The sequence below is a fragment of the Teleopsis dalmanni genome, chromosome 1, assembly GCF_002237135.1.
Source record: "Teleopsis dalmanni isolate 2A chromosome 1, ASM223713v2, whole genome shotgun sequence".
NCBI classification, from domain to species: Eukaryota; Metazoa; Arthropoda; class Insecta; order Diptera; family Diopsidae; genus Teleopsis; species Teleopsis dalmanni.
In genome coordinates, this window is record NC_051846.1 from 119,790,572 (window position 1) to 119,806,089 (window position 15,518).

General features: G+C 31.7%; 1 protein-coding gene across 2 annotated transcripts; it reads left to right on the forward strand.

Moving 5' to 3' along the window:
- Positions 1-8,215: 8,215 nt before the first annotated feature.
- On the forward strand, positions 8,216-9,068 carry LOC119668103 (40S ribosomal protein S19a). 2 transcript variants are annotated; one of them, XM_038077498.1, is made up of 3 exons: positions 8,216-8,323; positions 8,503-8,573; positions 8,629-9,068. In XM_038077498.1, exons 2-3 carry the CDS (start codon positions 8,503-8,505, stop codon positions 9,026-9,028), a joined length of 471 nt encoding a protein of 156 aa, XP_037933426.1. In that variant the 5' UTR covers positions 8,216-8,323; the 3' UTR covers positions 9,029-9,068. The 2 variants fall into 2 exon arrangements, with proteins under 2 accessions (XP_037933426.1, XP_037933427.1); XM_038077499.1 differs by having other exon boundaries at positions 8,265-8,302.
- Positions 9,069-15,518: the final 6,450 nt, after the last annotated feature.

Below are 15,518 nucleotides of genomic sequence, written 5' to 3' on the forward strand. Positions count from 1 at the left end.
CATATCTGCATTTCAAAACGATGGAGTAAAGCTTTATGTGATGTCAGAAACAAAAGAAGCGCTGATATCGACAGTGACCACTATTTAGTGGTGGCCGAACTGAAATTTAATATACCTAAACATAGGTATGAACACCCGCAGCATACACGGCGCACGTATAATACCACAAAGCTTAATGTTGGAGCGGTAAAGAATGAAATGATCGAACGTATTAACAACGTCAGTTTGATGGAGGATGCTTCTATTGAGGAAACGTGGCTTCATATTAAAACAAATCTCGAAGAGATCTGCAAGGACACACTCGGCTACCGTAAAAACGAGCAAAAGGAATGGTTGTCGGCAAACTCTTGGGAGCTCATTGCTCAAAGAAGGTGCGTTAAAACGAAAATGTTAAGCGAGGCAGATCCGTTTAAAAAAGCCGAATACAACATAACGTACAGAAGTCTCAGTAGGCAGATCAAGAAAGCAGTCAAAAGCGACAAGAGAAACTATTACGTTGAACTAAGCATGAAAGCGCAAGCAGCATCAGAAAAGGGCGACATGAAGGAGCTGTTTAAGTTAACTAAACAACTAGGTGGAAAATCTTTCCAAAGCCGCGCTCCAATTGAAAATGAAAATGGACAGCTGGTGTTCGCTAAGAACGAGCAGGCAGAAGTATGGAAAAGACATTTTGAGAAAACCTACAACGAAAGTGGCGAACTCACAATACGAAGACATATAAATCCTAACAGACAAATAGATACAAGGGCACCTAGCGTTAACGAAATAAGAGGTGTAATCATTAGCATGAAAAGTGGTAAAGCACCAGGTAATGATTGTTTACCAATAGAGTGTTTTAAGGCAGACCCCAATGCTGTGTCCAAACTTTTGCTCCCCTTGTTTGAGAAAATCTGGGAACTAGAGTCATTCCCTCTCGAATGGAAGGAGTCTATCATCGTCAAACTGCCGAAAAAAGGCGATAGAAAGAAATGCAGCAACTGGAGGGGAATTTCTTTAATACCAGCAGTTTTCCAAATTTTCAACAAAATAATATTAGAAAGAATCGCCGTAACATTAAACGAGCTTATTCATAAAACTCAAGCAGGTTTTCGCCCTGGGCACTCGTGCATCGACCAAATTAACACGATTAGAATACTTATTGAACAAGCCTCAGAATGGAATGCAACCTTGTATTTAATATTTAACATTTATTGATTTTGAAAAGGCTTTCGACGCGCTTAAGAGAAGTTACTTATGGCTAGCGTTAAACGCTAAAGGTATCCCTAATAAGACCATTAATATTCTCAAGAAGAGCTACGAAGGAGCCACGAGTAGAGTTTTACATGAAGGTACTCTTAGCGACAGCTTTAATTGCAACAGTGGAGTGCGACAGGGTTGCGCCCTCTCACCGTTACTGTTTATCACAGTCCTAGACGTCGTTTTAGAAGCTGTAGAAGAAAGCCCAATCGGCATTGGTTGGAAGCTGAATCAAAAGCTTGGTCATCTTGAATATGCAGACGATGTAGTGTTGTTAACAGACACACTGATATGCAAACTCTTGTTAATAACGTATGTGAGCAGTCATATAAAGTCGGCCTAAAAACTAACGCCTCAAAGACAAAAACAATGAGAACAAAAGCAAGCAATCAATCGTCCATCCTTCTGTAAGATCAAAACATTGAAGACGTGCAGGAACTCGAATACCTGGGGAGTATAGTCAACAGCGAGGGTGGCACGTCAAAGTACATCGGCAGTAGAGTGAAAAAGGCAAATGGCTCTTTCGCATCGCTTAACAAAATCTGAAAAGCCAACAATGTAAGCGTCGAAACTAAAACCAGAATATTCAACGCCTGCGTCAAATCGACATTATTATATGGGTGCGAAACATGGTCGATTACGAGGGCCTCGACTCAGAAGATACAATTCTTTGTCAATAGAAGCCTGCGGCGTATTCTGAACATATGGTGGCCTGCAAGAGTCTCCAACGAAGTGCTATGGCAGAGTACCAAACAAAAGCCAATAGAGAAGAAATTTTGAGACGCAAATATGGCTGGCTCGGCCACACACTTAGAAAACCGACAGATGCAATTGCCCACGCAGTCATGAAATGGAACCCGCAAGGAGTAAGGAGACGAGGTCGTCCCAAAACCACCTGGCGAAGAACAGTGGCAGCAGAAACAAGCAAATCCTTTAACCAGTTACGTTTTACTGCCAGAAACAGATAGGAATGGAAGAAGTTTATAAATATTATTTGTGAATAGACTAAGTTCTAATTTTTAAATTTTTAATTTAATTTTTATAATAAAGAACATGTCGTAATAATAATAATAATAAGAACACTAAATACAAGAGGACTTCTCAAGTGAGCTTTTGAAAAATTTGTCTCCAAAAATATTAGGCCGATTAAGAGAAACGCTTTGTGTTTGTTCTCTATTTTTTGCTTTTGCTTGTAAATTTGATATAAAATGTGTGCATTTTTAGCTGAAGAGAAAGAGCGTAATATTTGTTTACCTTTGTTTTGTGTTTTCCTATATTTTCTTTTGGAGACATGTTAATTATATATGGTGGGACGTTGGGACAGCGCACTGTCTAACAAGTGGCCCCACTAAGGTGAAGAATTAGTCGAAGTAGACCGCGAAACGACTTGGGTCCTTTTTCGTCCTTCGATTCTCGGATGTCGTTATTGAGTTAAAGCTGATGTGGCTTCTGTTCGCATTACTACATCTTTTGTTAATGCAAGCAGCTCATTTAGCTTGAGGTTTCCTGCCAAGTCATCACCAACCCAATGACATTGACACAATATATGCACCGGTGTCTACTTTTTTTCTAGACAGTCAGCCTGCCAGCTTAGGGTGCTCCGCGGATAGCTAAGCACTTTCATTGCTTCCCTGACCCACAGTTTCGGCAAACAGGAGTTTCGTCTGTCTACAAGTGCTGAACTCTCTCCATCTACTGAGATGAAGTCAGGTTATCCATTTATAGACATAGGCTGTCATCATGTTGTAACTCAATGGTATTCTGGACTCTGGTTCACAGAAAGTATTACTTGATCCTTGCTTTGGAAGTTCATCTGCCTTCTCGTTTTTCTCAATACCGATGTGTCCTTTAACCCACATGACCGTCACCTCATTTCCTTGAGCACAATCCATGAGCTTCGTTACACATTCTTGAAATAAGCTGTTAGCTATGTATGTCTTTTGCATGCTTTTGATATCTGCTTGATTGTCCAGCGCTATCAGAATCTTTTTCTGATACACCTGACAATCGAATAGGTGATCCAAAGCATGTGAGACTGCCATAAGTTCCGCCCGATAGACGGAAACATATATTCTTAGATGAAGAGTGGACGTTAGATTTAGCTCTTTCGAGTAAATCCAAGCACCAGCTCTGTCATCCATCAAGGAGCCATCAGTAAATATGCATATGTCATTCCTTTCACATTCATCATGTATAAGGCTGTCTATTATCAGTGTTCTATAGGACACTTCTGCCCCATAAGTTTTCCTCATAGTCATCTTAGTCATCCTCATGGCATCTGTGTTTCCCTGAACGTGGTCTAGACGAGGTTACGAATTTTCCGATGGTCCATCAATTTTCCGGAGTTGTTCTACATGGAGCTCCAGTTCATGCGAATTGCTGCCAGTGCCGCCGTTTTCTTTATATGTAAATCCAACGGAAGCAAACCTAAAATCGCCTCTAACGCCGGTCTTGGTGTAGTGCGCATAGCGTCTGTTATTCTAACACAGGCTAGTCGCTGGACCCTACCAGACAACTGACGCATATGTTATAATAGGCCTGACCATCATCGTATAGATCCAGTGCATCGACTTTGGGGATATCCCCCATCGTCTTCCGCACACTCTCTTACATTGAAATAGGGCTCTCTTCGCTTTTCTGATCTTTTCATCCACATGTTCATTGCAAGTCAGTTTATTATCTAGGATGACACCTAGATGCTTCACCGACTTTGATATGCGAATGTTGTTATCGAAAAGTTGTAAAGGTTCCATTGACAGACTTCTCTTCCTTATGAAGAGGATAGTGTCTGATTGATAGCATTGATGGTCAGGATTTGTTCCCTACACCATTTTTCGACGCATTTGAGAGCACCTCTTATTACGTTTCTTATGGTATCTGGAAACTTGCCGTTCACCATCAGTGCTATATCGTTCGCATACCCAATTGTTTGTATGCCTTTGAAGTCAAGCTGTTGAAATAGAGAGTCTATGGTCTGCCTCTCAGTTTATGTCTTTCATTTTGTAGGTTTACTGCTCTTTGCCTTAGCAAGAAACCTATCCATCCAATAATGAATGAACCGACTTCTTGGTCAGCTGGAGCAGATTTTGATTTATCAAAGCTTACTTTGTCAAAGGTTCCTTTGATGTCCATCATGATTGCCATCGAAATGCCTCCTGAAGTAAGCTCTCTCTCAGCTGTCCTCACGACCTCGTGCAGGGTAGTTTCTGTGAATCACCCCGCCCTATAGGCATGTTGACATCTGCTTAAAGGATATTTCATTAGGTTGGTGCCTTCTAGGTAGTCCACTATTACCTTTTCCATAGCTTTAAGCATGAAAGCGGTAAGGCTAATTGGCCTGAATGACTTTACTTCTGTGTAATCCTTCTTTCCTGGCTTTGGAGACATGGTAACACCGTGCGTAGTCAGAATTCATTGTTTTAAAATATATTCTTTGCATTAATATAAAAAGCATTCGTTTTGATTAATTAAATTACTGATTAAAATATATATATGTTTAATTATTGTAATTGGTTTTTGTGATAATTTATAATTATTTAACCCTTTAATCATAAGCTACGCTCGCATCATATTTTACATTAATAAGAGTAAACGAAATTAAAAGTAGAAATAAAATGGCTTCAGTTGAGAAGTCCTCTTGTATTTAGTGTTCTTGGTAGTAGTCCCTGTGGAGAACTAGTATATTTTTTTTTTAATTTAAGATTTTATTCCAACATCTGATGCAGCGTTTTCCTTTTCAGCCACGTAAAAATTTTTGAGGGAGACATCAAATTCGAAGTAAGAATTTTGTGAAAATTTATATTCTTTCATAGTATTTTCTGGCTACCTTTTTTACTTCATCTGTTACTGGAATTATCCTTAAGTCCCAATGGATTTGAATGTTGGTTACATATCATGGAGCGTTCATCATTTCTCCTAAAGATTTAGACTGGAATCTTTGAAGAATTTTAATGTTGAGGCTGTTCGCAATAGTTGAATGCCATAAGTCCATACTGGCTTTACCACACTTTTGTATAAAATAAGTTTATTTTTTAGGGATACTAAAGCTTTTTTTATTCAGTAATCAAAACATTTTTCGGTATTTTTTTTTGTTAAAAATATGTGTTTTTTATGTCAGATGTCCAGTGCATGTTCAGAATATTTGCTCTTCAATCATTTTGATATATTATCAATGCCAGCATGTAGTTCAAAAGAGGCTACAAAAGGATCGGTCGCACTGTCGTCTTTGTTGAATCGAATATGAAGAGCAGATAAAAGATTGGACCAAGTACACTGCCTTGTGGTACTCCAGATTTAGTATCATATAAAGAAGACACTTTAGTCTCACTGTTGACATAAAAGAGTCTTGTCAATAGATACGATTTTATGAACGTATAGTAATTTAGTGGTAAAAGCTTTTTGCATTTGAAGGGAAGTCCTTGGTGCCATACACTATCAAATGCTTAAGATATGTCCAAAAACGCTGCTAAGCAGTATTCTTTTTGCTCGAAAGTGGTCTGTATTTTTTTCAAAAACTCTATGTACTTGCTTAATAGTTGAATGTTTTCTTCTGAATCCAAACTGGTCATTCGGTATTATTCGTTTCGACTCAATTATCGGCATAAAACGTTTTAAGAATAATATCTCAGGCACTTTTAAGAATGGGAAAAAGGCGGATGATAAAATTTAACATCTTTAGTTGGTTTCCCTAGTTTTAGTACTATCTTTATTTCGGCAACTTTCTATTAAGTTGGGATGCAGCTTTTTCACAAGGAAGCATTTAAAAGATGGGTAATAAATATTAAAGCAACATATGGAAGTTTTTTACGGATTTCAGCAGTTATGAGGTCATAACCAGATTTTTATTTTTAAGAGATTTAATTGTAAAAATTACCTTAAGATCAAAAAAGAACAAGAATTTAAAAAAAAAACAGAAAATATTAATTATTAATCATTTTCTTTATTATCGCCTTCAAAGTTGATCCAATTTTCAATAAAAGTTTTATAGGCCACCGAAGGTATGACATTTAGTTCACGCAGCGAATTCTCTTTTATGGCCTCTGTTGCGATAACCTAGTATTTGTTTTATATATTGAACTGGTATGTATGCTACTGCAACGTCATACCGGAATTAACATGAAAAATTAATTGGATAGCGGTAAAGAGGTGATATATAAAATGGGTGGGTGGCGGCAAAACGGTCGCTTTTTTCCTTGCTTTTAAATTATGTGCGCATAAAGAAATTGTGAAAAAGTGCAGAAAATCGGAGTGATATTTTTCTTTCTCTAAAAAGACAAAACTTTGATTTATAACCATGTCTAAAAACGATGATAAACACAAAAGTTGTCTACATTATGTTAAATTTTAATAAAAATTACATTTAAAATTGGGTGCGCATCAAGAAATTGTGAAAAAGTGCAAAAAATCGAAATGATATTTTTCTTCTCTAAACAGACAAAATTTTGATTTATAACCATATTTTCCATTAATTATATGTTTAATACGTTTTTTATATCAAGAGTTTAGAAAGCTATAGTGTTATAAAATTGCTTTCCCTTATTTATATTCCGCCACTGAAATTTTTTTGCATAAACATTGACAGATTCTAAACATATCAAGCATTTCCAAAAGGAAATGGTTTGTAACACTGATAAGTGTTCTTGTTTGACTCAAAATTTAGATCGAACCATTCCATCTACTTTGAATTTTCTCCGCTTTTGACGCTAATGTTGAATTTAGTTATTAAATGAAATTGAATTTTTGGTAAAATATAGAGAAATTTTTAAAAAATGATTATAAAAAACTATGTACGATTTTTAAGTTTTTTAGCTTTTTGAAAAGAAAATTTCTTCATCTTTATGGTGATGTATACATGATTGAGGGGCCGTTTGTGCACAAACATTTATTTCGATATATAAATGCATACTATAAAAAAAATTCTTTATTTTTAATGAAATTGCTATGATATAATTGAAATATTTTGTTGATATTTTACAATTATGCATTATAACATATATCTCAACATTTCTCATCATTACTTTTTTAAAAACAAGTGTTTTAAAGGAAATAATAATATTCATGTTTGATTAAATTTCCTGGGGTGAAGACAAAATCAATCTTTCTGATTTATGTTGCAATTGAAAGTGTGATTTATTGTTTTTTATAGTTCTTTTTTAATTAATGTTTTTAAATATGAAAGTCGCTTTTTCTGTTCAAATATTCATTAATACATTTATTCACAAACTTGCGTAAAAAAATACAAACATCTTTTTGATACTTGAAATTTAGATGGCGCTGGCACGCCTGCCTGGAGTTTGCTCCGTATTTGGCGCTGTGAGTGTGCAGGTTATTTTTCAAATAATTGGATTTTAGGTACGATTTTTATGATTTTAAGGTTTTTGGAAAGGAAATTTTATTGTCTTTGAAGAAAAATTAATTCCATTGCGGTGCACACGCGGATATAATGATTACAGTAAAGTAAACTACAAAATGCTATTTTTTCAATTTTTTATGATAAAATTAAAATATCTAATTGAAGTTTTAAAATTGTGTTTTGTGATGTATTTCTGAACATTTTTCATTTTTATTTTTTCGACTTGGATGATATTTAAGCAGTTTTGATATTGAACTTTAATACGATTTTGCGCAAATTCTGTATATATAATTTCTCTGATTTTTACTTTCATTGAAAGCTAGTCTTATTGCCTTTTAGGTGAATATTCGTGCATGTCTGGGCCCTTTGTGGTTGTTTTTTAATAGTTTTTTAAGTAAAAAAAGTCATATATTTCAAAAAATTTGATTTTTTATTTTTTTAAAATCTCAGCTATTACCTAACATACAGTTATATACCAAATGAAAGATAATTGAATTTTCTATCTAAATCATATTTCTTACTTGATGAAAACGTAGGTAAATTTGGCAAATTAATAAACTTAGAAAAATTTCGTGTTCCAATTTCGGCTTGGTTTCCTCAGCGTCGTTGCTATCTGGGCTCAGGTTATAACAAAGTGTCAAAATGTATTTGCGATACGTTGGCAGCTAACTTCATAGCACACATCTCTTCTTCCGGTTCTTTTTAACAAGCAAGGTAGTGAATGTGAATACTATTGTAAGTTATAAAATTTTTAAGTATATATCTTCATATATATTCTAGTTTTATGGTACAAAATACTTTAGCGAATAAATATGTATAAATCGAATAAGTTTTTAATCAACTGCAATGAAATAAAGTAATTTTAAGTTTATTATGTGCATATGCTAGTTTAACATACTTTAATTATTTTTTAGATGCCTGGTGTCACAGTAAAGGATATTGATCAACACTCTGTCACCAAAGCTGTTGCTGTATTTTTGAAAAAGTAATAATTACTTAGTTTGCTATTAATATCAATGACATTTTTTATATGATTTAAGGACTGGTAAATTAAAAGTTCCAGATCAGATGGATATTATAAAGACAGCTAAATATAAGGAGTTAGCACCATATGATCCTGATTGGTTTTACATTCGTTGTGCATCTATCTTACGACATCTATACCATCGTAGCCCTGCTGGCGTTGGTTCGATAACCAAAATATATGGTGGACGTAAACGCAATGGTGTTCATCCCTCCCATTTCTGCCGAGCTGCAGATGGTGCTGCTCGTAAAGCTTTGCAATCTTTGGAGGCTGCTCGATTGATTGAAAAACATCCAGATGGCGGTCGAAAACTGACTTCAATTGGACAACGCGATTTGGATCGTATTGCTAATCAAATTGTTGCAAAACAAAGAGAATCGGCAAAACAGACTGGGCCAATTGTTATTTCAAAATAAACATGTTTATCACGAATAAAATAAACATTTTTAAAAACTATATCATGTATTGAAATCTTTTAGTGCTGTACTTCAAAAAACCTATTAAAAATTGTGAAGGTTTGAAATACACTAATTCCAAATAATTTTCGCAATTACTTAATCTAATGTATGCCAAAGAAATGTATATAGAAATGGTCAGTTCATTAACTCCAAAATATGTTAATCAGACGATTGCTTAATTAATGTCCAAAATTACTTGAATTGATTTTTTCATTAATTTTTTGAAAATTTTCTTCATATATAGCGTGTAAGAGCTTATATAATTGTTTAATGATTACAGAATGTGATTATAATTACAAAAGGGTAAAATTTATAATCAGGCCTATTCTGAATCGCATGGGAATGAGAGTTTGTTCCCTGTTCCCAACTCTCCTATTCTAAATAAATTGGGAATGGGAGTTTTGTTCCCTGTTTCCAATTCTCCTATTCTGAATCGCCTGGGAATGGGAGTTTTTCCTAATTTTGCACAAATTCTCTCCCTACCAAATTGTTGGGGACACAAGTTAAAAAAGTATTAAAAATGGTTTAATTTAATATAAAAGTAACTGAAAATGATCAGATTTTTGAATATATTTTAATAAAATTATTATTATAATAAAATTATTACAATAAATTTAATATTTTCAAAGTTTTATTTTTTGATTAGTTTTCCGAATATATTTTAATAAATTTAATATAACAAAATTTTCATTTAATATATTTTATTAAAATTATTATTTTAATAAAAGTATAACAAATTTGAAATATTTAAATTTTTATTTATTTATTTTATTCACACGGGTTTTTTCCACTAATTAAAGTGTTAACTATTGTTTTTAAAACAATAGAAAAATGAAAGGAAACCAAATTCTGAAATAAATGGATTCCTAGAATAAGTCAAAATAAACTGCAATTATGTACAGGTAAAACATTGCTTCTTTTTTATTGTAAGATCTGCACAGGTATAAACTATTATTAGTTCATTAATTGAAGCATGAAGGACATTTCTATCCTACTTATATAAAAAAAGTAAATTATAATTTACGCAAGTTTTGTACAAAAGCAGTGAATGTTTGAAAATAAAGACATTGAAGAATTGATATCATAACGTAAGGTTTTTTTTTAATTAGTTAAAAATTTAGAAAAGAGTTAAATTTAACATTTAAGTAACCAATAATAATAAATTTTTCGAATATATTTTAATGTGATATTTAATGTCTGATGTCTGATAAGCTCCTTCAGCAAAGAAATGCAAACAACCGCTCAATTTCACAATTGGAGCAACTGCAAACTGCTTCTTTGCTGGTTGTAGTTCCTCAGTAAGTTCCTCTAACAGGTAAATAAACGCTGGTTTATTTACTCTGTAATATTTTTGAAATCTATAATGAAAAAAAAGTTTATTTTAAAACCAAATTAAATTTACATTTGTACTTACAAGAAATAAGGCAGCTCAAGCGGATTTGCAGCGTCTCGCAAGTTTCTCCGATTGATCCTCTGTTGCAAAATTTCTTGCTCATGTTCTTGAGCCAAATCCTCCGCTAATATTCGAAATGCAATTGAATGCATTTTTAAAGTTTTTGAAAATTTTTTATATAAATGAACACCAACAACTGCACAATTCTTTTTATATGTTTATTTTTCTCATTAAAATAAAAGTTTTTCATTAATCACTTATAAAATTATTTATATTTATTTCTAATAATTTGTGCAGCAAACAATTAATGCGATTTTAACATTTAAATCAACATATGATACGCAATTTTTTCTTTGTTTTGCTCATTTTCTCACTTGTCGTCATTAAAAAGTGGCATGGTTGCCAAAATTTAACAAAACAAATTTGAAACTGTTGTTGTTTCCAGAACTGCTGTCTCCCAGGCAATTCAGAATAAGGGAGTTGTGTGTTCGGGAACAGCGTGGGAATAGGGAGTTTTGATCCCCGGGAGTATTCAGAATAGGCGTTTATTTACCTGTTAGAGGAACTTACTGAGGAACTACAACCAGCAAAGAAGCAGTTTGCAGTTGCTCCAATTGTGAAATTGAGCGGTTGTTTGCATTTCTTTGCTGAAGGAGCTTATCAGACATCAAACATTAAATATCACATTAAAATATATTCGAAAAATTTATTATTATTGGTTACTTAAATGTTAAATTTAACTCTTTTCTAAATTTTTAACTAATTAAAAAAAAAACCTTACGTTATGGTATCAATTCTTCAATACCTTTCTTTTCAAACATTCACTGCTTTTATATAAAATTTGCGTAAATTATAATTTACTTTTTTTGTTTCTGAACTTTGGCACTCGATTACTTTTAAACTAATCGACCAAGGTATAAATATGAAAACAACATATGAAAGCTTGAAGTGTCCTCTTTCGATTAAGCTAATTTGCAGAAAAATGGTATCTCTGCTTTTAAATATATAATTAATTTTGTAAAGTGACCTATTTTTATAAAATTTTATTTTCCTTATTTTGAAGAAAATTTTTTCTGTATTATGTAAAAAGCGATTATATTTAGAAAAACAAATATATTTTTTATTGTTATATACTTTTTTGGTTAAGTAACAAAGTTTTAATTAAATAATGATTGAAAATGACATTTTTATCTGCATCGCAGCATTGCTCCTAAGTTAATTGAACAACCTGTACATTACCTTTCATTATATGAAAGGTAATTTTATCCTCTTTTAAATGAGCCATAAAAGAATGGTACCTCTAGTTTAAAACTTATTAATAAATTAGTGACCCCATCTTTTGGTGCTGATTTTTATTTTTCATTTTTCATACAAATTACATCATTTACACATAAAAGTTAAATGCAGATAGTAAATTAATTCAGTTTTCCACTTAATAATGCTTTTTGCCGCATTAAATTTAATAAAATAATGAATTTTTCCTTAATTAATGTATACTGCATTTTTCATGCTGCGAAAAATGTTCGTTTTTAATTTTGGACTTATAGTCAATGCTATCTTCATTATGCACATCCACGGTTGCCACTTGAAAATTTTTTTCTGTACCAAAATTGGTTTAAAAAGGTACAATTTCTGTAAAAAAGGTCTAAAATTTTTTTGAACCTTTTTGTTTTTTCGTTCTGTGTTTTTCATAGTGTTATAAATGAACAAAATATAAAATAGTGCAATGTTACATTTATAAAAAAAAATTAATTGGAAATATCCACAATAAAGTTGGGTCGTCAAAAATGTACCATTTTTTGAACATAAGTACCAAACGAAAAAAAAGTACCAATTTTGGTACTAAAGTACCATAAGTGGCAACCGTATGCACATCATATTTTATGTGGCGAAAAATGTTCCAGTTCCATTTTGGACTTATCGTCGACTTTATCGCAAGTGCCAAGATAGCAACGATGCTGGGAGGTCCAAACCGGAATTGGAACACGAAATTTTTCTAAGTTTACTAATTTGTCAATATTAGATAAATTAAAGCTTTCTCAAGAAATAAGAAATATGATTTAGAAAGAAAATTCAATAATCTTTCATTTGGTATATACCTCATAACTGAATGTTGCGCAATAGCTGAGATATTCACAAAATAAAAAAACCAAATTTTTTAATAAAACTGACTTTTTTTACTTAAAAAATTATTAAAAAACAACTAAGCGTTCGATGGACTTGCACGCACATGCATTTGAAAGGCAATAAATCAGGCTTTCAAATAAAGTAAAAATCAGAAAAATCGTATGCGTGGAATTCGCACAAAAACATGTCAAAAATCAATGTCTTATCTCCCTCCAGATCACACATAGAAAAAAAGTGAAAACGTAAAATGATCAGAAACACATCACGAAATACAATTTTAAATCGTCAATCGATTATTTTACATTTATCATACAAATATGATAAAAAATAACCTTTTTTTCTACCTTATTTTACTCTAACATATATATCATAGCGTGCAGAAGCCCGATGGCAATAAAGATATTTTTCCTTTAAAGACAAATATATCACCTTTCCAAAATAGTCAAAATCGTATGCACAGTTTTTCCATATTATTTTTTCAAAAATGGTTTATTTTTTATCAAAAATCCAATTAATTGATAAAAAACGTGAACCTCCACAGCGCCATATACGGCCCAGAAGCAAAGCAGGAGGCTTACTGCTATCTATAATTCGAAGCCAAATAAGATATGGTGTTTGTATTTGCTTAATACATATGTTGTGAATAAATGAATTAAACAATAAAAAAAGCGACTATCTATCCGTTTAAAAAACATTAATTAAAAAAAAATATTATTACAAGAATCACAATGCACATAAAAGCCTTTAAAGATAATAAAACAAACTTTAAATTACAAAAAAAATCATAAAAATCGAATTATTCTTCGAACAAGGCAATTCAATCATATATGAAAATTATTATTACCCTTAAAACAGTCATTTAAAAAAAACAATAGAGATGACAAATGTTAAAAAATATATGACTGAACAATTATTTAATAATATCAATTTAATATATAATTCATATCAAAAGAATTTCATCAAAATATATTGGAATTTTTTTTTGAGGTTATAATTTTTTGCAATCAAATATCTTACCGTGCAAAACCCCGATCGGGATAACCTATATGTCTATGTAAAGATGAAGGAGTTTTCTTTCAATATTTCAAAATTCATAATAATCGTATGCACAGTTTTTTTATAATGATTTTTAAAAAATTTGCATTTGATCAATAAATAAATTGAGTGATAGCGCCGAATGCGGAGTCCAGCAAATTATATGGGCTTGTCTGCAAGCACTATCTGCCGTTCGTATTCGCTTTATGGAATTTATGTATTTGTTGCAAATTAATGAATTAAACAACAAAAAAGCGACTATCTATCCTTTTAAAAAAACATTAATTAAAAAAAAATATTATTACAAGAATCACAATGCACATAAAAGCCTTTAAAGATAATAAAACAAACTTTAAATTACAAAAAAATCATAAAAATCGAATTATTCTTCGAACAAGGCAATTCAATCATATATGAAAATTATTATTACCCTTAAAACAGTCATTTAAAAAAAAAAAATAAAGATGATAAATGTTAAAAAATATATGACTGAATAATTTATTGATCGAATGCAAATTTTTTAAAAATCATTATAAAAAAATTGTGCATACGATTATTATAAATTTTGAAATATTGAAAGAAAACTTCTTCATCTTTATATAGACATATAGGTTATCCCGATCGGGGTTTTGCACGGTAAGATATTTGATTGCAAAAAATTATAACCTCAAAAAAAAAATTCCAATATTTTTTTATGAAATTTGTATGACATGAATTAAATATTAAGTTGATATTATTAAATAATTGCTTAGTAATATATTTTTCAACATTTGTCATCTTTCTTTTGTTCTCAAATGATTGTTTTAAGAGAAATAATAATTTTCATATATGATTGAATTGCCTTGTTCGAAGAATAATTCGATTTTTATGATTTTTTTTGTAATTTAAAGTTTGTTTTATTATCTTTAAAGGCTTTTATGTGCATTGTGATTCTTGTAATAATATTTTTTTTTAATTAATGTTTTTTAAACGGATAGATAGTCGCTTTTTTTATTGTTTAATTCATTTATTCACAACATATGTATTAAGCAAATACAAACACCATATCTTATTTGGCTTCGAATTATAGATAGCAGTAAGCCTCCTGCTTTGCTTCTGGGCCGTATATGGCGCTGTGGAGGTTCACGTTTTTTATCAATTAATTGGATTTTTGATAAAAAATAAACCATTTTTGAAAAAATAATATGGAAAAACTGTGCATACGATTTTGACTATTTTGGAAAGGTGATATATTTGTCTTTAAAGGAAAAATATCTTTATTGCCATCGGGCTTCTGCACGCTATGATATATATGTTAGAGTAAAATAAGGTAGAAAAAAAGGTTATTTTTTATCATATTTGTATGATAAATGTAAAATAATCGATTGACGATTTAAAATTGTATTTCGTGATGTGTTTCTGATCATTTTACGTTTTCACTTTTTTTCTATGTGTGATCTGGAGGGAGATAAGACATTGATTTTTGACATGTTTTTGTGCGAATTCCACGCATACGATTTTTCTGATTTTTACTTTATTTGAAAGCCTGATTTATTGCCTTTCAAATGCATGTGCGTGCAAGTCCATCGAACGCTTAGTTGTTTTTTAATAATTTTTTAAGTAAAAAAAGTCAGTTTTATTAAAAAATTTGGTTTTTTTATTTTGTGAATATCTCAGCTATTGCGCAACATTCAGTTATGAGGTATATACCAAATGAAAGATTATTGAATTTTCTTTCTAAATCATATTTCTTATTTCTTGAGAAAGCTTTAATTTATCTAATATTGACAAATTAGTAAACTTAGAAAAATTTCGTGTTCCAATTCCGGTTTGGACCTCCCAGCATCGTTGCTATCTTGGCGCTCGTGACTTTATCGCACATTTTTTCATGCGGCGAAAAATGCTCCAATTCCA